General features: G+C 40.1%; 1 protein-coding gene across 1 annotated transcript in view; it reads left to right on the top strand.

The window, feature by feature from the left end:
- LOC130557309 (voltage-dependent T-type calcium channel subunit alpha-1I-like) overlaps window positions 1–23,877 on the top strand; it is a 69,122-nt gene that overhangs the window by 5,754 nt on the left and 39,491 nt on the right. The window contains exons 2-5 of the mRNA XM_057338971.1: window positions 4,156–4,420; window positions 21,432–21,543; window positions 21,639–21,772; window positions 23,584–23,681. Coding sequence (XP_057194954.1) covers window positions 4,170–4,420; window positions 21,432–21,543; window positions 21,639–21,772; window positions 23,584–23,681 — 595 coding nt within the window. The 5' untranslated portion in view covers window positions 4,156–4,169. The remainder of the gene's footprint in view (window positions 1–4,155; window positions 4,421–21,431; window positions 21,544–21,638; window positions 21,773–23,583; window positions 23,682–23,877) is intronic.

The following is a 23,877-nucleotide window of genomic DNA, read 5'->3' as shown; positions in this document are numbered from 1 at the left end:
CTGAGCACAGCACCCGCGCGCACGCGTGTGTGAGACAATAACCCTGATTGTTTAGAGCTTAATGAGTCTGGACACACACACACAGCTCAGTTCAGACTGTGTGTGTGTGTGTTTCTATAGCAGAGATGCCAAACACCCACAGAAAACTGAGCATTTATAGAAATAATAAACACATGGCGTATCATGTTTTAAGGACACATGGAAATGAGTGAGGGGGACATTTCTGTGTATTTCTATTTGTGTTAAATATCAATATAAATGTTTTTGCTTAATATTGGCTAACGTCAGTTATGTTTGTTTAGCACCAGCTGTGTATCATTGTGTTTATTTACAATAATCTCATATTCTCCATGATATACAATATTTGTGTGCAGTAAATGTGTCATTAGCAACATTAATGTTTAATTTGATGATGTCATTTTAACACATTGTGTGAGTGTCACTGATGACATCATTCTGCAGGGATGTTTTATAAGGTGATATCTGATGTCAGAAACTCTTTACATGAGCATGTGTTGCAGCAGTAATTGTATGTTAATAGGCTCTGTTGCGATTGGCTGATGAAATGACTGACAGTGCTCTGTTTTATTCTCGTTATAGTGAGTTTGTCTGGTGTTGAAATGAATGTTTAACACACGTTAGTGAGTGTCAAGTGTTTTGTTTCGATCTCTCTCTCATTCTGTCTGTGGTAAAATTGCCAAAGCATCTGCAGCTGAGTTGTGCAAACAGTGTGTACAAAGGAAAGATAAAAAAGATGTATGTAGTACAAAGTAAAATAAATAGAATTATATAGAAAAATAAATAAAACACTATTATGAAAGATTGACAAAAAGCTAAATCTACATTTAAGTAGCACAATAAAGTTATGATATCATTTGGCTACATAAAAAAATCGATCTCTCTCGTTGTCTCGCTTTCTGTCGTTCTGTCTGTCTGTGAACGTTTGACATGAGGTCTGATCGTTTGTCGTTAATAGTTCATTAGTGTTAATCTCACAGTGTTTGTTTCCTGTCCAGAGAGGAAGTGGATTTGATTGGCAATAATTCAGTCAAAACCATAAACCTGTCAAGAACATTTCACACTAAATTTCAAACTGAAATCAGAAACTGTATTTTTGCATTAAGAAAATCAAATCGAAAGTATCACATATTCTGATTATTTTAATGTACACTTCATTTTTTCAGTTTTTTTGTATCATCATTGTTAATGTGATTTGTGCTCAAATACACACAAAATGTATATAATGCAGAACTGTTTAACTGCATTTTGAGGAATGAGCGTTTATGTTGTGAATGAGTTCAGCTTGATTTACTCAGATAGAGCTTTTATATCAGTTTTAGGGTGTCATGAATGTTCATGAGACTCGCAGTATGAAACCAACTGCTCTTTTAATCGAGCTGAATTTCCAAGAACACAGTTGACGTCTGAACGTCCCTCCTGCTGTGTGTGTGTGTGTGTGCAGATTTCTTTAACTCCTCATTTAAACAGCTTTTACTCAAGTTTTTTGTCACTTTACCTCCCTCAGTATTTCAGTCTCGTGATTTAATAAAACTGTGTAGGTGTGTGTTTTACACTTACATAAATCATCACGTTATGCAACGAGAGGTGAGTGTGTTGTGTGTGTTGTGTGGAGGAAAGTTTGGCTGAAGCTCATTATAGATATAAGCTTATAGGTGTTGTGATAGTTTTTGTATGTCTCTTCTCTTTTATCTTGTGAATAATATGTAATAATGAGTGCTCGGTTTGGAAGTGTTGGAACAGTGGAAGTGACTACAGCTGTAATTGAATGATTTTCCTCATTGTGGAAATGTAGTTATCAGGGGAAAGAACGGCAGAATATAAGGCTGATGTGTTTCTCATTTATAAAGTTTAATAAACAGCTCCTGTCAGAAGTGAATGAGAGAGAACACAACAGGTGCTGTAATGTCCTTTTCAGAATGTTCCGTCCACATCGGACACAGTGTGATCATGTCCACTGAATGAAAGTGAATAACAGGAGAGAGAGAATGTCACCTGTACCTGCTCATGTTTTCAATTCAATTCAATTTAATTTATATAGCGCTTTTCACAATGTGCATTGTTCTAAAGCAGCTTTACAGGAGAAAATAAGAAAAACTGAAAAACACAAAAAGGTCAAACACAGCACAGCTCATGGTGTTTATAGAACAATCAAGATTAGGTAACACTTTAGAATAATGGTCCGTTGTTAACAAGTAACTATGCAGAAAGTAATAGGCAGTACTACATGAAATATATCTCTATGGATAGGCTATATATGTAGAATATATCCATTCATGTTTTGGTATTTGGCTTTTGGTATTTGTATTTATTCATAAATTTGTTTCCACAAACAACCTATTTTTTCACTTTATGTACGTTAATGTTGAGATTAGTAATTAATTGTTTTTTCTTTATTAATTGGTCATAGTTCGCAAGTAGCTGTCAATGATGGCATTTTTCTTTAGTAATTATCAAATACCAAATAAGGAACTACCTTTGTCCTAAATTAGCTATTACTTACTGCTTAGTTAATCTTGCTTCTATATTAGTTAATAGTATTAAGGTAAGTGTTAATGTAGTACTGCCTATTACTTTCTGCATAGTTACTTGTTAACAACGGACCATTATTCTAAAGTGTTACCCATTTTATTCTAGTAAATAATATCTAATAAATGCAGTCTCCCGGTGGTTGATTTAGCATATTTTGCATTAAGTGAATGCTTTGCTGAAAGATGTGTCTTTAATCTAGATTTAAATTGGGAGAGTGTGTCTGACCCTCGAATAGTATCTGGGAGGCTATTCCAGAGTTTAGGTGCTACGTATGAGTAAGCTCTGCCCCCTTTGGTGGATTGAGTTATTCTAGGTGTTGAGTTTAGAGATCTTAGAGAGCGTGATGGGTTGTAGTGTGGTAGAAGCTCTGTTATGTAGGTAGGGGCTAAAGCGTTTAGGGCTTTATAAGTAATTAAAAGAACTTTAAAGTCAATACGATACTTAATGGGTAACCAGTGAAGGGATGATAACATTGGGGTTATGTGATGGTATTTTCTGGACCTGGTTAGAACTCTGGCAGCTGCGTTCTGAACTAACTGTAGTTTGTTTATTGATGACGCAGGACAACCACTAAGTAGTGCATAAATGCATGAATAAGCTTCTCTGCGTCAGCCACACATAAAATATTTCGTAATTTGGCAACATTTCTAAGGTGGAAGAAGGCTGTTTTGTGACATTTGAGATGTGATTTTTAAATGACAGGTTGCTGTCTAATATAATGCCGAGGTCTTTAACTGTATTTGTTGGAGTAACAGTGCAGCCTTTAATTTGCAGGTTATAATCCGAAATATTCTGCTCACGTGTCTTTGCTCCGATGAGTAATATTTCTGTTTTATTAGAATTTAGAAGAAGGAAATTACAAGTCATCCAATGTTTTATATCTTCGATGCACTCTGACAATTTGGATAGCTGGAAGGAATCATCTGTTTAACACACGGTTAGATTTGATTTGAGTTCCAGACCTCTGAGGGTTTTACTGTGGTAATGTGGCCCAGTGTCATCTCATCTATCATGAGTTCAGAGCGCTCATGTAATACTGAACCGAGTCTCGGAGGATGTCATCAAATCACAATATTCAGACAGAAACACAGCTTCGCTTCCAGACACATCGCATTCAAGTTTTCTTTTCATTTTTGTTCACTTTTCCCTGAAGTCCCCTCGGAATGTTGATGAAGATTTTTGGCATCATGATGTAGTTTTACACGTACAGAGATCTATAGTAATGATGTGATCGATCACATGCACTGGTGGCGTCATGTGATGTAACATTCCTGTGTGACACAGTTGAGGAGGAGGAGTTAAGACGTGATGCGTCTGTTTCAGTGAGATTGAGGAGACACACAGCGATATTATAAAAGAAAGAAATGTTGCATATAAAATGTTGTGCAATGTTTCAGTGCTTTTGGCAGTTTACACATTCTGTTATTTATAACAGAATAAAATAAAGCTCATTTTCTCAACTGGAAAATAATCGAAAAATGATTACTTATCCAATTATTACATCTAGCAATATCTATATCATTATTACATGTAGCAGCTCTGTCATCAGAGGAGAGCTGATGAATGTGATTCTTAAAGCACTCATCTGTATGGTTTCTGTTGCAGACGGGTCCAGAGCCATGACATCAGAGGGTCCCGCTGCAGTGGGGGCGGAGCCACACGTGGACCTGTCTGCCTCTCCCGGCTGGTATCAGCCTGTTGAGCAGGAAGAGGCGGGGCCAAGAGAGCGGAGAGAGGAAGTGGGCGATGACGTCAGCAGTGAGTTAAGCGATGTGGTTGTTCTGTACCCGGAGATAGCTCCCATCGTCTTCTTCTGTCTCAAGCAGAGCACCTGCCCGCGCAGCTGGTGTATTCGACTGGTGTCCAGCCCATATCCTTTAACATCACACTTCAAACATCAATCATCAATAATATTCAACTGTCTGCTGTGATGAATCCGACACACTTCTCTCTCTCTCTCTCTGTGTGTGTGAGAGATTTTGTCGCGTGTTATTTTTCCTCTCAGAGATGAAAGCAGCTCTTCTGTAACAGATTGAGCGTAATGTGCCCGATGGAGAAGAACTCTCACAATCTCTTTGGTAATCTGGAGTTGAGCTGAAGTAGATTTACGGCAATAAAAGGCTTTGATATCGCAGGAATATTGTGATCTGAAGTAATTCAGCGGAGGTGACTTGATTTAGCACAGAGCTGTTGTGTTTAAATACAGAAGTGTGGAGAATATGATGAATAGATGATAACAAAGGTGAACGTCTGTCTGATATGAATGAGGAGATTCATGTTCTCTTTAGATGACATTGTTCTTAAAATCAACATGTTGTGCACAGACCTTTTATTGTCAATGAACAAAACATGACACGATGAATGCAATCAAATCCAAAAGGTCAGTTTTGTTTTCTTGTTGATTTTAAGTGTCTTTAACACCTGTAGTTTACGGTGAGTCACAAAGGTGTGCGTGTGTGTGTGTGTGTGTGTGTGTGTGTGTGTGTGTGTGTGTGTGTGTGTGTGTGAGATGAAAGGTTGTGACGTAGAAGCATGTATTGTGATGTGTATTGATTTGTCTGTGGCTTCAGTGAATGTAAAGATCAATGACAGAAACAGATCAGTTACTGAAGAGTGAAAATACATCCCACATCTGAGAACTTCTTCACGATCAAAATGTCTTCACTTTAACACTTCAACAACATCAAACATTTTCAAAGGAACTCGTGTGTGTGTGTGTGTGTGCGTGTGTGTGTGCGTGTGTGTGTGTGTGTGTGTGTGTGTGTGGGTGCGGTGTGTGTGGTGTGTGTCGTGTGTGTGTGTGTGTGTGTGTGTGTGTGTGTGGCTGTGTGTGTGCGTGCGTGTGTGTGTGTGTGTGTGTGGTGTGTGTGTGTGTGTGTGTGTGCGTGCGGTGTTTGCGTGCTGCGTGCGTGTGTGTTGAAGGTTGCTGACAGTAATGCAGAAGTGATCTTGTACAGTGTCTGATGCTCTAGTTTGTTTGTTTTATAATGTTTATTTGTGTGTGTGTGTGTTGGGTGTGTGTTGTTGTGTGTGTGGTGCGTGCGTGCGTGCGTGCGTGTGTGTGTGTGCGTGTGTGTGTATGGAGACACTGGTCAGTAGTCTCTGGTGGTGTGATCCGTGTGAAGTGTGCTCTGGTCTTCGGTCCAACAGTCGCCCACAGACAGAAGGAGTCCGTCTGACAAACGTTAGAGGTGAAGAGCCGTTTGTTTTGTGTGGTTTGTCTGAAAGAGCTGATACTACAGGACCAGACGGTGTGTAGACATGTGTACTGTGTGTCACATGATCGTCTGTGTTGGTAAAGCATGATGTTTCAGCTCAGGAGGATCAGACGGGCTTTAGACGATGTTTCTGTCCCAGTATAATCTCTGATTGAAACTGATGCGTGAACAGCTGAGAAATCTTTCAGTCAATAAATCAACATCCTCTGATGACAAACTTGAACAAAATGTTCATGTGCTGCTGACACACAGTGAGAATGAGACTGTGAGAAGATGGTCTGATAGATCTGTCATTCTTTGTGTGTGCGTGTTTCATTGATTTCTGCTGTTGTGTTGGTGTAGTGTAAAGAAGTGATCCTCATGTCATGTGAACTCTTGAGGAGTTATCTGATAGAACTGTTCTGAGGTCAGACCGTTTGTCATCTCCTCTGAGCTTCAGAGATTTGCTGGATGAAACAGAACTGAATCTGATGTCTTGTATTAGTCGGTGTCAGATATTCTTTAGTGTGTAAGTGATCTTTGTGTTGAATGTTCAGATGTGTGTGTGTGTGTGTGTGTTTGATCTGCTGAAGAGTGTGTAAACATTGACTGTGTTGTGTTTCTGAAACAGTGTTTGGAAACATGAATTATATTTGTGGTTCTTTGTTTGTCTGATTGTTTTTCTTTATCTTGGATACTGAATGCAGTCACATAGGCTACGTTTATATTTGTCATTGACACGCGATCTCTGTGATCCGAACGAGCAGATCCGACCTTCAGACAATCAGGACACATTCACATCAAGTGGCTTCCACATCTGGATATCTGATCGGATCTCTAGTTTCCTGCCCATTATTTTAAAAAGCCTGCGGTTTAGAAATAGCCCCGGTGTGGGAGAGATTACACACAACGCGTATAACGGGGAGGATGAGCATGTTACAGATCAGGGTTGCCAGATTGGAAATGTCCAACTCTCGTACCAGAAGCTCAAAACTATCGTATTTGGAAGAAACTTATCGTACACGAGTCAAACGAACAGAACACAGCTATTTATTTAGACAAACAATTTTTGACACAACCGGCAGAAGGCTTTGTTGTCATTGCCTGAAACCGGTCTTAGCCAAAAAACTGGGGTCCTTTTCCCACTCCTTCTGTATGTTTTCTGTCGGGGCTTACTTTTAGGCTGCTCCATAGACTCTGCCTTCCTTTTGGCCTTTTCCCTGTCCTCACCTTCCTTTTCAGGACGCCGCTGCAGCGGGAATGCTAACTTGTGATGGGCCGAGAAGACTTGCGTGAGGCATGCGTAACTGCACGTTTACGTTCTTCTCACAATCATGACGGCAGCCGTAGGATCCACAGCTAGATCAATGAGTACAACGACCATCATTTGAAGTGTCACAAAATTCTGAAATTATTGTACATCATGGGATTTTTTTCATTGTTGATCCTACATCGAACAGCAATATGGTACGTCTGGCAACACTGTTACAGAACGCTGGAAAGTATCCGCCGCCATGTTGAAATAGAGGCAGTGGTGGGAAGTAAACCACGGTCAGAATCAGATACAGGCTACAGTTGTTTGGACTACCAAGCTGGAGTTATTAAAACCGTAAATGATCTTATATGTGAACGAACAAGCAGAGGATGTTTGTTTACAGACACATAAATAATCACATAAGTAAGTTCCTATGATCAAAAGCGATCACTTACATCGTTCTCGTCTACTTGGGCTGGTTCGGCTGCAAGTGACAGCGTGTCGTTTCTTTGATTTGCACCCTAAATAGCGTGCTCACTGACATCAGCTATTAGCAACACTATACAATCTTGTTTCTGTGTGTAAGTGATATATACGGTGTGTTCAGAGCTCCGTTTCAAGCTGCACGGCTGCCACTTCTGTCTTCCGGGGACGGTACGTATATAATATATAGTGTTGCTATTCGTGTCTGTGACATGAAGATAAACAAATGATGCGTTGAAAAACACCGCTGTGTGTGCGAGCGGTCACAGATAGCCTATGTGATGATGATACTGCTGAAGTGGTCAAGTAAAACATCTGGTGTGATTTGACATACATCCTCTGTAGGTTACAAATAATGATATACTGTCAAAATGTGTCCACAGCCATTTCGTGGGAAAATGAATGCTAGAGTAAACGTTCCACTGTATTTGTCAGCTGCTCCGCAGTCTGACAGGCTTCGCACAGACAAGAGAATAATAATAGTGGGCGGGGTTTTCTGTGAAGTTGTACCTGTAAATGTAGATAGACGGCTGGATTGTGTTTACATTACACAGAGATCCTCGACTATCTCTGGATCAGGACTCACTGAAGCGCGTTTACACTTGTCTTTTCAATGTCAATGTGTATGGCGTTATTATAATGACAAATGTCGCGAGCGCATTATTACAAGGCGAGAGCGCATTCTTGTCATACGAGCGCGCGAATCTCTCCGCTCGCACGCCGATTTCCTTTGCTCGTGCACAAAACTGGACGCGCGCTTTCAACTATACGCTGCTCTCTTATGAATGTTCTCTCCTCTCGCTCAGTGAGCGTGTGCGCACTCAAAATGCGTGCCGTGCGTCCACGAATCCTTCGGTACTCTTGCTCTCGAGAGGTCCTCCTGTGTGTTCCAGGCATTATAGGCTGTCAAAACTAGTCAACCAATCAGGGATAGGCTTCCACGGCGGGCCAATGAAAATGCGACCTCTTAACTACAGTAGGCCTAATTGTTAAAAATGCTTGATGAAGAGTTGTTTTTCGTGTTCTTTTCTACAAAAGTGTCATGTTAATGTGTAATTCTTGTAAAATAGTATATTGTAAATTGCTGAGTTTCATTCTTATAAAATCTTTTAATATATAAATCTTTTAATGAGTGGATTCTTGCGTGTGGGTAGGTGGGTGGATGGGGGGCACCAAGAGGTCTTAATACGCCTCTGGATCCACCACGTTCTCAGGTAACAATTTTAATATATTTGATGCAACATTATTCATCAAATGTATATTATAAATGAACGGTAAGGGAGCGTTTGGTATATTGCATAGAAGTTCAGTTGTGTGCCCTGAACTTCTGGAACACTGAATGCAGAACACTTACAGTGTGTGTCTGCAAACGCATTAAATGCATAACCAAATAAGTATAGAATATTATATGATATTTCCAAATGCTCCAGTGCTATTATTGTTTTGATATGTACCGTTACTTGTAGTAAATATTATTTTAGAATAAAGCTAACTTAAGACACCAATCTAAATTGTTCGGTAATCAATTTAGTACTATTTTGACAATATTATGTTTAGTGTAGGACATGCACGAGGACCACATGAACTTGAGGGTGTTGGTCTGTTTTGTCTGAATAACATGGTAGTTAAACTGACGTTTATATGTAGCCTACAAAGCATCCTAATGCCCCTGTTCATTTCTAATACACATTTGACTAATAATGTTGCATCAAATATATTAATATTGTTACCTGAGAACGTGGTGGATCCATCTCGCTTCGTTGAAAACGTCGAGTCACTTTCAACCAATAAGATGCCATGTAAAAGGTCGCGTTTTCATTGGCCCGCCGTGGAAGCCTATCCCTGATTGGTTGACTACTTTTGACAGCCTATAATGCCTGGAACACACAGGAGGACCTCTCGAGAGCAAGAGTACCGAAGGATTCGTGGACGCACGGAACGCATTTTGAGTGCGCACACGCTCACTGAGCGAGAGGACAGAAAATTCATAAGAGAGCAGCGTATAGTTGAAAGCGCGCGTCCAGTTTTGTGCACGAGCAAAGGAAATCGGCGTGCGAGCGGAGAGATTCGCGCGCTCGTATGACAAGAATGCGCTCTCGCCTTGTAATAATGCGCTCGCGACATTTGTCATTATAATAACGCCATAAATGTGGACAACATCCAGATACAGGTCGCATGTGAATGACAAGTGTAAACGCAGCCTAGAGCTTCATCAGTCTACCTCTCATCTGTAGCTCAGACTGACATCATGTGAGGTGAGATCAGTCTGATGCTCTCGTTCCATAGAGAACACTTCACTCACTCATTTCTAATGAATCCTCGTCTATATAATCTCTCTCTCTCTCTCTCTCTCTCTTTAGCCGCTGAGGAGGTCTCATTAACTCAGAAGTGTGTGTGTGTGTGTGTGTGTGTGTGTGTGTGTGTGTGTTTAATACTGACGTATCTGGTCTAGTTAATCTATCTTCCTCATTCTTCATTAATCTGTTTTTCTTCTTTTTTATAAAATCTTTTTATCTTTGTTCTTTTTTGTTTCTTTCAATTATGGCTCTGTTCAATAACAATTGACACGCACGCACACACATTAATGTGAGATTAAACAGTGCTGTGAATGTTTGATGAGTCTGTAATGTAAATTCTCTCTTTTTCATCCCAGTGGTTTTACACGCCTCATACAGACATACAGTATCTAACGTGTTCATCCTAAACCCTCATGTTCAATGTTTACTCATGTTTCTATGAGAGGAAATCACACGTGAATGATGCTGTTAATGGATTATAATCCTGCAGATATTCAGAACATGCTGTTTGATGTTCAGCTATAATAAAACCTCTTCCTAGGCTGTTGTGTTTCTGAGTACAGTGACTTCTCAAATGTTTTAATTCAATTTAATTCATTTAACAGAAGCGTGACAGTGGTTTTGGCCTGAGCTGATGAGCTCACGTGTGTTTGACCAATCACACGGCTGGAAATGACAAACATTATATTGTGTGTTTGAATGTAAAAGATCAGTGGCGCAAAAATGGGGTATGCAGTATATGAGGTGCATGGGGCGCCGCACAAGGGGGGGCGCCATTGGGCCAAGATATTAGTTAAAGATTTTTTAAATAAAACGTTATAAATAATAGAAAATATAGCGAAAAATTTAATTATATAAAACGTTTTAGTTTAACTTTCAACGAGTTCAACAAATATATTTCATTTAAATCAAGTTATTATGTCAACCACTCACTCTGTGACAGTCACATGACCAAATGGATCGAGCAAAGAAACGAGGCGCAGAACAGAACAAGAAAATTGACAAGTAAAATCAAGACAACAATCAAAAACAATGTCCAAGTGGATAAATATCTATTGGTATATCATTTCATCTCTGTAAATCTTTAGGTAGGCTAGTTCATATCATAGTATGCTGTGATGAAAAAACTGGATGAGTAACAACTTTTTATTACTGAACTCGGACAAAACGGAAGTGTTACTTATTGGACCGAAAACTGCTATAAGTAACAACCAAGAATACTGTTTAACTATTGACGGATGTTCCATAAAACCCTCGTCGTCAGCAAAGAATCTTGGCGTTCTATTCGATAGTAATCTGTCATTTGAGAGCCACGTCGCCAACACCTGTAAAATTGCGTTTTTCCATCTTAAGAATATATCTAAACTACGTCATATGCTGTCAATCTCAGATGCAGAGAAGTTAATTCATGCATTCATGACATCAAGACTAGATTACTGTAATGCACTGTTAGGTGGTTGCCCTGCAGGCTTATTACAAAAACTCCAATTGGTCCAAAACGCGGCAGCTCGAGTTCTTACACGTACAAAAAAGTATGAACATATTAGCCCGGTTCTGTCAACCTTGCACTGGTTACCTATAAAGCATCGCGTTAACTTTAAAATCTTGCTTATTACCTATAAAGCCTTACATGGTTTAGCTCCTCAGTACTTGAATGAACTCCTTTTGTATTACAGTCCTTCACGTGCATTACGCTCTCAGGCGTCCTGTCAGTTGGTAATACCTAGAATTTCAAAATCAAGTGCAGGTGGTAGATCCTTTTCCTATCTAGCGCCTAAACTTTGGAATAGTCTTCCCTGCACTGTCCGGGAGGCAGACACACTCTGTCAGTTTAAATCTAGACTAAAGACGCATCTTTTTAATCTTGCATACACTACTCTTCCATAATATAAATCTTCAGAGGGTTTAGGCTGCATTAGTTAGATCAACCGGAACCAAAAACACAACTGATGTACTTGTTGCATCAAAGAGTACAGAACAGTACTCTACTCTCAGCCAGTCTTGTCTCATTGTTCCAAGGTTACCACAGCGAGCAGGATGCAGTTCATGGCCTGACCTGATGGTAGAGCGGAGAATGGGAAGTGGGGACCTGACAAGAGCTGAGATGATAGAGCTGGATAAAGAAGGACGCGGTCTCTTGACATGTCTTCACCACAAAACTTCAAATGCTATTAGATTATTAATGATAATCTTAAACTATAATTTATTTTATTATTAAGTTTATTTATTTTATTTAGCCTTGTTGTGCAAGTTCTCTGGAGCTTGTGCAGAGGCAGCAGCTTTTGCCAGAGGGGAACTGGAATCCCCTGGTTGGGCCTGGGTTCTCCTGAGGTTTTTTTTCTCGATTAGAGTTTTGGGTTCCTCGCCACCGTTTGCATACTGTTTTTGCACTATCTGCCTGACCGGGGGGGCTGCTTTAGAATCTTAAAGTTTTACTTAATTAATATTGCATATAGGAATTTATTATCTGTTATATTTGACCTGTGCTTCTCTCTCCTTTATCCTAAATGTGTGCTCTCACTGAGCGTGTGTGTGTGTGCGTACTTGTCTGTGTACGTACGTGTGTGTGTGTGTGTGTGTGTGTCTCTGTGTCTGTGTGTGTTGGTGTGTGTGCGTGTTGTGTGTGTGGAGTGTTTTGTGTGTGGGTGTGTCTGTCTTCTGTGTTTTCAACCTTTTCTTGTTTTTGCAGGTACAACTTTGATTGTTTTGCTTGTAGTCAATGTATCTCATGTACAGCTGCTTTGTAACAATGAAAATTGTAAAAGCGCTATATAAATAAAGTTGAGTTGAGTTGAGTTGAGTAGTATATGATACATTAACGTATCAGTTCACCTCCTGTCCATACCTCTGTCGCTTGTAAAAGAAATCTATGTTTGTGAATGAGCTGTACATTTGGGAGAGTCTGAGATGGCTGTTAAAGCTGTTAAGTCTCCCACTATCATGCATATAAGCTAGTTGTTGGGCTCTTCATTAAACGTCAGACTCGTCTTCCCCATACGACGCCAGCTGTGCAGTTTGAACGTCAGGCCGTGTTCTTCATATAACGCCAGCAGATGCGTCTTCTGCATACACAGAGCACTGGGAGATTGTGTGAGGACAGTGAAACAGCGATTGACCATTGACAGAGACAGGAGCGCAAAAGAACGTTTGTTAATAAAACAAATGATAATTTCTTCATTCAATGTAAGTGAGTTTGTCTTTGCTTTACTTTAATGACGTTTAATAAATATGAACCACAAACTAAAAAACAATTAAAGTAAGGGGAAAATACGAAGATCTTTTATTTATCTGTGTTAGGCTAAATGTAAGTTATCCATCTTATTTCGTTTTTCAATAAAGGTTTAATTATAAAGTTTCAGTAAAAGTATGTTTAACATAGGATACCTTTTTATTGTTGTGCTTTCATTCAATATTAATGAACCATAAACTAAAATTGCATTAAAGTAAGTGGGGGAAAAACAAAGACCTGTTGTTTATTTATGTTATACAACGCTGAAGTAAAATAAGTTTATTATTCACTGGGCACATTTCCTCACCAGCACATCTCTAATGGGCTACACCTCGATTGCTACTTATATTTGGGATATTTAAAGAAGTTTTATTGTTTAAAACTGGACAAGCTTTTTTATTAACGGTATTAGGCTGAATGTCCAAATTCTACATTATATAAGTGAAACCCACTTTTAAAAGAATACAATAAATACCCTTATTTGGGGTTTTATTTAGTTATTATAAGCAAAAGTTAAAATAAAAAATTGTTTAGCCTTTTATCCAATTAATCGAAAAAACAATCGTCCGATTATTCAATTATCAAAATAATCGTTAGTTGTAGCTGTAATTTATTGTGTATGTCTGAGCATTAACTTTATGTAGCCTTCTTTTTACTCCGTTGTTTTATAAGTGTTCAGATGTGATATTTATCTTTTCAGAATTGCGTATCTGTTACACTGTGAAGCAGTGTTTCTGTAAAAGTGTTTATTTAAAAGGAAACCTTTAAGCTTCTGTTATGCAAATCTGATTGTCACAGACAAAAAGGAAAGTGAAATAAGTAAAAGAATCAATTAATCAATCAAAATGGAACCACTACAGCAACGCTACTGGCAGCAGTATTTCAGGAGCACTTGCCGAGGTCGGGCTGGCCTCGCCAGGTACATATGCACTGACTACTCGGGATGTCCCACCTCCGAAGTCGTCTGAAGACATTTTCAAATAGTGGCTAACCTTATAATTCAACGCCAGATTTGAAGTCTAAACAACTATATTCTCACCTCAAAAACGACATTTCGTGACATAATAACAATAGTATTTCCAAATGTATTACTTACAGTTGTGCGTTCTCTGTTCCGCCATTACGGAACGTCAGTTGGAGCGAACTGAATTCTGGGTTATGGCCCATATCAAGTCACCTCCCTATGCAACCTCGATAAAAGGGGCGGAGCAAGAACACATGCGGGGATTGGAACTGTACTTGGCCAGATGTGAACTTTGAATTGGAACAGTACTTGGGCTGCTTCTGATGACGTTTTACAAGTCCACAAGGACACAAGTACAGACAAGGACGCATATTGAGAAACGGCCAGAGTATGGAAGGGCATAATTGACAAGCGTTTACTTTCTCGTGGGGGGCGCTTGTCTGAAGTTTAAAATCATTGGTGAACCCGTAAGCCAATCACATGACGTTTGGTTATGACGAATAGCATCCCGTGTCTCTAAGGCCCTGTCCCAAATGGCGCACTTCATGTGGACTTGAGGTCTCGTGGACTTAAATTGCGCGTGCTCGCCAAGTCTACAAGTCCGTAGGGTGTCCCATTTGTCTTTTTAGCGCTCAGAAGTCTGCTCGCGAGCGCCTCCTTTGTGCCCTCGATGCGGTCTTCGGCGAAGCCCACATTGAGTGAGACTCCACTGAAGTCCCCTACCCAGGAATCCTTGCGAACGCCCAATCACAGAACGGATGGGAGGAGTGTCGTGGATGTCAGACATATACGTAAACATGACGGATACATTTTGAAATGTATGTTTTGATCAAATTCAACATTTATTTATTAATTAGTGACTTATTCGTATTATTGCTTATTTATTTTCTATTAAGCCAGCTATTCAAGAGTAAAATATTTTAATGCAGTGCATTTTCTTACTTAAGGTAATAAGCCATGTTTTGTTGTAGACTTGTATTGTCTCTGGGCTCTGTAAAGATGAACAACACAGATTCTGTATTATAGGTGCATTACCGCCACCTTATGAACTGGAGTGCTAGCGGAAGTAATGATACACTGCTTTGCGGCAGAACGGAAGATGCGTGACGTCATGTGAAAAGGGCGTATGCGCTCCCATGTACCCTTGTGGACTCGTGCCTAGTGCCCTATAGGTCTGCACTTCCTGACGTCATCAAGTGTGGACTCAGAGGAGGTCCACAAGACCGGAGTGCGCCATTTGGGACAGGGCCCATGTCCGCTGTCGTTTTATATTTCCCTAACTACAATCTTAAATTCGCCGTTTAGTGTCTACGTCACGGCTCTTAGCCCGCCCTCTGTTCGTTGGTTGGACGGCTGGTATGGAGCCGGAGATAATAGGCTTGTTTGAGACGCACCTTTCCTCGCCTGAAAAGAAGACGAGAGTAGGCGGCTGCAGTAAGGGGAGGAGTGAAAACAGCGCAGGCAAGACGGACTCTTCCCAAATCGCGCTGTCGAGTCGACTGGAAACGTCAGCAATGGAACAGATCGCGTTCACGTTTTTTATCGCATTTTTCTTGGGCCAACTGAGTTTAAAAGTGAGAAATGTTCTAAATCGTATATTAGACAAACTCTCTGTATGAAAGAATTTAGACATGTTCTTTGACAAACGAATGCTTAAACTTAGAAACTCCTATTTCAAGTTTCCAGTTTACCCCCCAAAAGAATACATTTCAAAATTGTATGTGGTATTTATCCTTCTGGGGAGTTCCTATATTGTGTAAATTCTGTAACTCATTTCCAGAAAACACAGACCCTATTTTTTCAGAGCATATTTTTCTTTAATTCCTGGACAAAGTGCAATAATTGTGGTTAAATGAGTAAAATGTTGTGAATTTAACATGTCGTTTATAAAAAATGTAATATGGAAACGGTGAAAAAGGTCAAACTTTTTTTAAATATTAATAACTTACTTTTGTTAGCTAAGAATTTAATTCCCAAATGTATTTTTTATATTTAAGAATTATTTGGGACAATATTTAAAAATGCTATCAAAAGCAAATAATAAAAAGCTGGAGTTTTGTTAGACTTATTCGATAATATAAATTATATTTCTTGTTTTGAATTTATTAACATGGATGGATTGAACATTTTGATTTTTTTCTTTCTTTTTTGTCTTTATTGTTTTGTTTGTATTATCTTTTATTATTTTTTTCTCGTCTGTTTTTGAATGTAAACTGTATACCATCTTGTTTTGTAATGTTTTTGTTATACTTTAATAAAAAAGCGCTTTTTATCACAGATGAAATCTGAATTGCCACTGCTTTTACATCAAGGTGGTTATGAGGACTATATATTTCACATAGGTGTGTTTTTTCCACATATAAATCTCAAAACCTACTTCAGTTAATGGACTTATTAATGGAACACTTAAGAAAAAAGATATCAGCTGACATTCTCGCCCAATGAGCATTTAAGATGTGTCGTCAGCAAGTTGTTTCCCATCGTGCTTTTCATCAGCGCAGTCGGTGGAGAGCAGCTGCGCCCGACTGAAGAATCCGACACAGCCGCCTGGCCGTCGCGAGAGTTTTTTGACCCACGTCAGCATGACATCAGAGCAAGGTGGACGTAACTAGGACACATTTCTTACCGGCATGCATCTCGCGCTGATCGGTTCTGCGCAGAATTTGGCCATCTCAAACGAGCCTAATCTGGGGGATGGTTTGCTATAGAGGGTATGCATTGACGTCACTTTCCCACGTGAACACGCCGGGACACGCTCCCTTGAGTGGTAAAACTAAGGCAAAATGGCTGCATTCAATAGGAGGAACAAAAAAACGGGACTAAAACGTGCAATTATTTGCTGAAACTACAAGCAGATGGACTCGACGGTGATCCTTACGACTACCTTATGACTTACAAAGGAATCAGATGTTCTTAGACACTGAAATTTTGCGCGGAATTGCATTTAATGATATTGTAACATAAGGGAACATGTAGAGGAACAAGACAGTACCCAGATAGCACAGGTACATCTATAAGACGTCTGCTAAAGATCTGGAGATCTGGAAAACATCTGCTGTGTAAAAACATCTGCTAAACATCTTAGAAAGATCTGTTGTACGTCTATTCTAAATCACACACATCTTCCAGACATCTTCTAGAGGTCTATATGACGTCTGACAGCAGACATCTCAGAGATGTGGGGCAGATGAGCAAACAGCATCTGCCAGATGTCTTGCAGATGAAAATGGATGTCTGCCAGATTTACGTGTGCTATCAGGGTAGTAGTTGTGATCGGATGAATATGTTCCGCAGAGTTCTATGAGTCTAATAAACCAAAGTAACTAACATACGCCTCTTCAGTTTATGATCACAAGACAGGAACCATTCATTTTGCCCAGTGTTTTACCACTCAAGCAGGCGCGTTCCGACGTGTTCACGCGGGAAAGTGACGACACGTGCATACCCTCTAAATCAGACTGAGTACAGAAGCGAACTGAAATTGAGCGGAAGTACGAAGTCTGACGTAGTCAGGCTAGGCTGATCTGATTTCGCATACACCTCCGAAAATGTCTAGTTGCGCCCCTGTAAAAGATTAAGGGTTTGATTCATCGTCTAACAGAGCCGAGCAGATATCAAAGACAAGACGACACGCGCACACACAGTGAATAAAGAAAAAGTATCAATGAAAGAGAGATATAAGGGATGTGAAAGTGAGATCTGACATTTAAAGCGCTCGCCTCACAGACATTAAACACTCATTAGCAACACAAATCCTTTTACAGAGACACTGTTTATAATGCCATGAACCCAGAACACACACACGCGACAAAACATAAGATCGGCTATACTCTGCAGAATGAAACTAGCATGAAAGATCAAAGAAATGAAAATGACAGGCTTGTGCAAAACTCACTCAAAAGACACATTCACACATCAAACTCCACACAGCATCTTTCTCTCTCTCTCTCTCACACACGCACGCGCACGCACACTGTTACTTTCTTGTTAATCCGCCTCTCCGATTGTGGATAACGTTAACTGTAACAGTGTTCTCTGGTTCATTTCTCGCAGTAATGAGCCGACAAAGTTATTTGGAAGCACGTTGTTTTAATCTCACCAAGCGAAAGCTCCATCCATCACTATACCGTTTCACAATTACTTGAACTCCCGGGTGGTCTCACGAACTTATGAAAAACAACGAAAACTTCTAAAAGCAGCTTGCTCCCCTTTTTGTTCCGTCCGTCACTTTTCCTCTCACACACATCACTACCTCGCACCCGCACTACTTTTCCCATCATCCCGTGCGGTCAGGACTACAAAGCCCATACTTCTTAAAGGGACAATGCCCATATTCCCGCAACAACACACACACACACACACACACACACACGATGAAACACTAGCCAGGCTTCCATTACCCTTCAAAATGCGCAAATTGAAAATACGCCCAATGGAAACAAGTCAATTTAGCAAAAACTCCCATGTATCGCAAAAAAGTTCTCACGCTCGTATGAGGTGTTTTTTCAGGCAATACAATAAAGGTATATTTCGCAAAACGGCAATGGAAACATTTTGTCGTATTTACAAGTCACGTGGCGTATAAAAGTTGCATGACCATTCGGGGTATGTTTGGGCAGACCATTTGGAAAGATAGGATGTAAGGAATTCACATGAAGTAATATCTTATATGATGGCTCAAATGCAGGAAAACGAGCGAGTGCAGTATGGAGATTTACTAGGAACAGTGAGGTCATGAACATATATCAGGAATTATAGACATTTCTCTTCACTCTTCCATCACAGTAGGTGGCAGTGTGGCACTAAAGTTTGTTTGCAACCTGCCAGAAAACGTACAAAGAAGAAGTACGGCCAGAATGACTTCACGCGAGAAGAATCAAAATACACTTTAATCGCATTACATCATTTAATGGAAACGCAGGCATTCGGCGATGTTGTTTTAATCGACATTTAGAAAACATCACTTATATTTTGCGCAAATCTGTAACGGAAACCTGGCTACTGTTGTTGTGTTAAATATCAGAGTTGTTGTAACACAGTTTTGTGTTTTCTAACAGACGTGTAAATGATGAGGGTGTGAAAATATACAGCGTGACCCATTTCCACCTGAAATAACTGCTTCCACCTGCTGCTCATGTAAGCAGATTTAACAAACTCATGCTTATTAATACACAGCAGTGTGTGTTTAATAATAGTGCATGTGCTCCAAACACGTGTGTAGATGAGTCAAGTTTGAGAAATGACCCAAACTATTTTCAGGTCACCTGCACACAGGCGTGTCTCCTCAACAGAACCTGAACTCAATTCTGCTCCATTTGTCTCGCATGTCTTCTGGCTGTTGTAGCTCTCGAGGTGCATGTGTGGTGTTTGGTGCTGTTTTAGTGTATGACAGCATCATTCAGGGTGTGTGACACAGGAACTCACGCGCACACACGTTGAGTGACTCTGAAGGAGTGAAAACACTTTATTCTTCTCCTCTAGTTTGGAGTTTTGGTTGAGTTGTGTAATGAGAGTTCCTCTCTTTTTCTTTCTCTCACACTTTTATTTGATTTTATTTATATCTCATTTATTTAACATCTTTTGTTCTTTCTGCATCTCTTCTGCATGCTTGTCTCAACCTTTCTCTCTTTTTTCTGTTGCCACAGCAACAGGATGGGTTCTGTCTGGAGGATAGCTCGCGGGGTTCTGTTGCCGTCGGCAGCAGGAGAGAGAAGCCTGAGTGTTTAACACAGCGTGTATGTGTGTGTGTGTGTGCGTGTGCGTGTGTGTGTGTGTGCGTGTGTGTGCGTGTGTGTGTGTGTGTGTGTGTGTGTGTTTCTCTTCTGCTGTCTTACATGTGTGACCTTCATCACTGCTGATCATGTCATTGACACCATCCCGGAATAGATCATTTTCAACTGTATCCCAATCGCACACACAACATGATTTCACAAACAAACAAACACTGTACTTACAGTATAGAGCACGTCCGGTTCTATCATCCTGGAGTCAGTGGCATGAACACATCACTCGTGGTTTGATGTGTTTCGGGTCACTAACATGTTGCTGAATATGAGCACAGACGCTGTCAGGAACACACCATCACACATCGAAAATAATGCAACATGAGCAGAAGTCTCAAAAAGATCTCACCTGTAACAGTTACTTACCACATGTCTGGTTAGGACGCAGTGTAAAGTTTGAAGATTTTTAAACTTTTTTACCATTTAAGATCTTCAACACTGTCACATCATCCCACGGCTTTTGTTTTAGCACAACTGAACAGTTTAACTTTTTTTTAGCAAAGAAAAGGTTATGGCGTCAGGTTTTGATGTCAGGTTTAGCGATGAGTCAGAAATATGCTATTTAATTGTGATTTTTGTCTTCCTCCAGATAGATAGGGCTGTGGTCTTATGCCTGAGTGACATGACTTCTGTAAACGGTCGCCGGTGTTGTTTAGTGTTTAATAATGAAACACAATCATGTCATTTATCAGATCACAACACATGAACAGAAATAAACTGAGTGTGTGTGGAGAATGTCAAGATCACAGAACGTGGAAACAGAATGTGACTTTTCCATTATCAAGTAAATGTGAGGAATCAGAGTGAAGTCTGTGTGCGTGTGTGTTTGGTGAGGTCTCGATTGTGTTATCAGAGGTGTGTCACAGCCCTCAGCCTGCCATCAACTTTTAGACATTTTCAATTAACTTGATTTAAAAACTCTGCTGTTGCTATGGAGTCGAGATGAGTCGCCGTGGAGACAAAAAGACTTGAGTGAGCTAGTGATGTGTGTTAGTTTGCTGTTTTTTAATGAGCTGTGACAGACATTGCTTTAGTCCTGCGGTGTGTGTGTGATGTCACTGGTTTATTTCACAGATTCTTGAATGTGAATCATGTCTCTCTCTCTCTCTCTCTCGGTCTGTCCTCTCTGGATTTGTCTAGATGTTATACACTATTAGCTGATGAAATCCAGCTCTCGGCAGCAGAAGTTACATGAACACATCGTCGTGTTGAAAGCTGTGCTCTTTCTCATCGAGTCTGAAGCGCTTTGACTGTGGAAAGGTCTTCATTATTCCTCCGGTTCTTCTGTCAGACCTGTCCTGTATAAATAAAGCCTTTAGAATGTAGAGTTTGTCCCACCCACAGATTAGCACTGACCCGGGGTCAGCATTATGTGTGAGATGTGAAGCAGTCACTGTAACCGCTGGAGAGTCTCGGACAACAGTGCTGATCGATGTAAGAACGAGTGAATGTGAGCAGACCAGAGAATCATCATCATCATGAGAATCTGTGGAACACGTCTTTTAATTTTAAGTTGATTGGTGGGAGTAAATGGGCTTACTGTAAATAAATAAAAACTCCATAAACTGCATAAACCTGATCAGCAGTGTTAAAACTAAATACATCATTACTAAAATGACAAATACACACATGTGTGTTGTGTTCTGTTATGATCTTGACCGTGCGGTGTGAACGTGGTTCGAGCGGGTCAGTATGCTGGTGATTCTGTTAAACTGCGTGACGTTGGGAATGTTTCAACCCTGCGAGAACATGGACTGCTCATCTGAACGCTGTCAGATTCTACAGGTCAGTCTCGTCTCGTCTCATTGTGTACAGAATACGCCGGTCACTCCTGAAGACACACTCATGTTATTAAAGTCTGTGTCTGTGTGTGTCTTCAGGTGTTTGACGCCTTCATCTACGTCTTCTTTGCTCTGGAGATGGTGGTGAAGATGCTGGCTCTGGGAATCTTCGGCCGGTGCTGTTATCTGGGCGACACATGGAACAGACTGGACTTCTTCATTGTCATGGCAGGGTGAGATGTGACTGATCTCAGAACAGATTTCCTCACGATAAACACTGATTCTATTGACTGTAATCACAGACGCTTGATGAGGGCAAACAAACCGCTGTTGAGTCTGACATCACTCGTACTAGACAGATGTGAGATTCTATTGGAACATGACTTTATTACAGTTATATTTCTCAATCTTTATATTGTGTATGTGTAGTTTCTATGGTCAATCACTTGTTTTATAGAAATGAGCAGTGTTGGGCGAGTTACTCTGAAAAAGTAATTACTAGTTACTAATTACATATTCAGTATAGCAATTAGATTACTGTACAAATGACTCTTATTTAATTACTATATAATTACTTTCTATGTCCTATATCAACCTTGATTAGTTCAGTGATTGAAGGATAGACATGAAACGACTCTTAATTCATTCAAATAAATCATATAAAACCACATAAAGTAGTATTATTAACTGACCAAAGTATTACAAATGTGAGGATTATACATTAAAGCACAGATTTTAAAGTTAGACTCTGAATTTTGATGTCAATTCCACTATTGCACAGTTCAATTACATCAGAAGTAACTGTAATTTAAATTACTGAAAACATTTGAGTATTCCCTCACTTTACTTTTTCAAGGGGAAAGTAATTAAATTACAGTAACTAATTACTTAGTAACTAGTTACAGCCAACACTGGTAATGAGTAGTGTGAATGAGGAGTCCTTCATGATCGTCTCCAGTGAAACTCCAGATACTGTGAGAGAAATAAAAATTGAAAGGACAAGTATAAAAGTAGAATCAAGGGATTTAATGTCTGGACCTTCATGAATTATACAGCAGACTGTCAGCTTTCCTCCGCTGCGTTTGAATATTCTCTCATCACCTCCAGAGCATTCTGAACAACACTCATTGTGTTCATGATTCTGATAAACTCTCATCGCACGTGTGCTACTGTACCGTATGTTTCATATTTATAATGATCATCATGTGTACCTGACGCAGTGTGTGTGTGTGTGTGTGTTCAGATGATGTGAGAGAGAATCATCACACTGCTGTTACACAAAGCTTTCACTCTCACGTGTGTGTTTAAATGTGTGTGTGTTATCATTTGTGAATGTGTGTTCTAAAATTTGTGTGTTTTGATAAATAGAAAGCCATGTGGGACTGTGTGTGTGTGTGTGCGTTCATGTTTGTATATCCCGGTGGGGACCTAAACCTGAATACACTCCAACACATGGGGACTCGTGTCACTGTGGGGACCAAAATTGAGGTCCTCATGGGCACAAAAGCTTATAAATTGTACAGAACAATATTTTTTACAAATCTAAAAATGCAAAAAGTGTTCTATGATCTTTAGGTTTAGGGATAGGGTTAGGGATAGGGGATAGAATATACAGTTTGTACAGTATAAAAACATTACGCCTATGGACTGTCCCCACGGGGATAGTCAACCAAAGCTGTGTGTGTGTGTGTGTGTGTGTGTGTGTGTGTGTGTGTGTGTGTGTGTGTGCGTGCGTGCGTGCGTGTGTGTATAAGAAACTGTCTAAAGATAAGAAGAAGAGCTGTTTCATGTCCCTGAACAAACATCACTGAGACCCACAGCACAAACACACACAATTCACTTCATTAGAAACACGCACACACGTGCACACTGTGTGTAACATGTTAAAGCTGTTTCTCCATCTGCTGTGAACACAACATTGTGAGTCTTTCTGTCCAGTTGAGATGATCATGACGAGTAATTATAGAGTTACTGTTTTGTGTGTGTGCCTGATCTTCTACATGTCGCTCCATGATACGAATAACATGTGTGTTGTGTTCTTTAGGGTGGTGGAGTATTCACTGGATCTTCAGAACATCAATCTGACAGCCATCAGGACCGTGAGAGTCTTGAGACCTCTGAAGGCCATTAACAGAGTTCCCAGTGAGTCCCGTCTCTCTCTCTTCCCTCTGATTGTGTACTTCATTTACACACCTGTCAGATGGTCTGCTCTTCTCCATATGATGAAAACACGTCATTTATATCACACATGTGCTGGGTTCAGTGTTGCCTGGTTATCAATGTTCTTCAAAACATCTTTTGTGTTCTGCAGAAGAAAGTCGTGACATGAGGGTGAGGG

This window comes from Triplophysa rosa, linkage group LG7 (assembly GCF_024868665.1).
Source record: "Triplophysa rosa linkage group LG7, Trosa_1v2, whole genome shotgun sequence".
In the NCBI taxonomy this organism is placed as follows: Eukaryota; Metazoa; Chordata; class Actinopteri; order Cypriniformes; family Nemacheilidae; genus Triplophysa; species Triplophysa rosa.
This window is presented reverse-complemented; position numbering and strand designations above follow the sequence as displayed.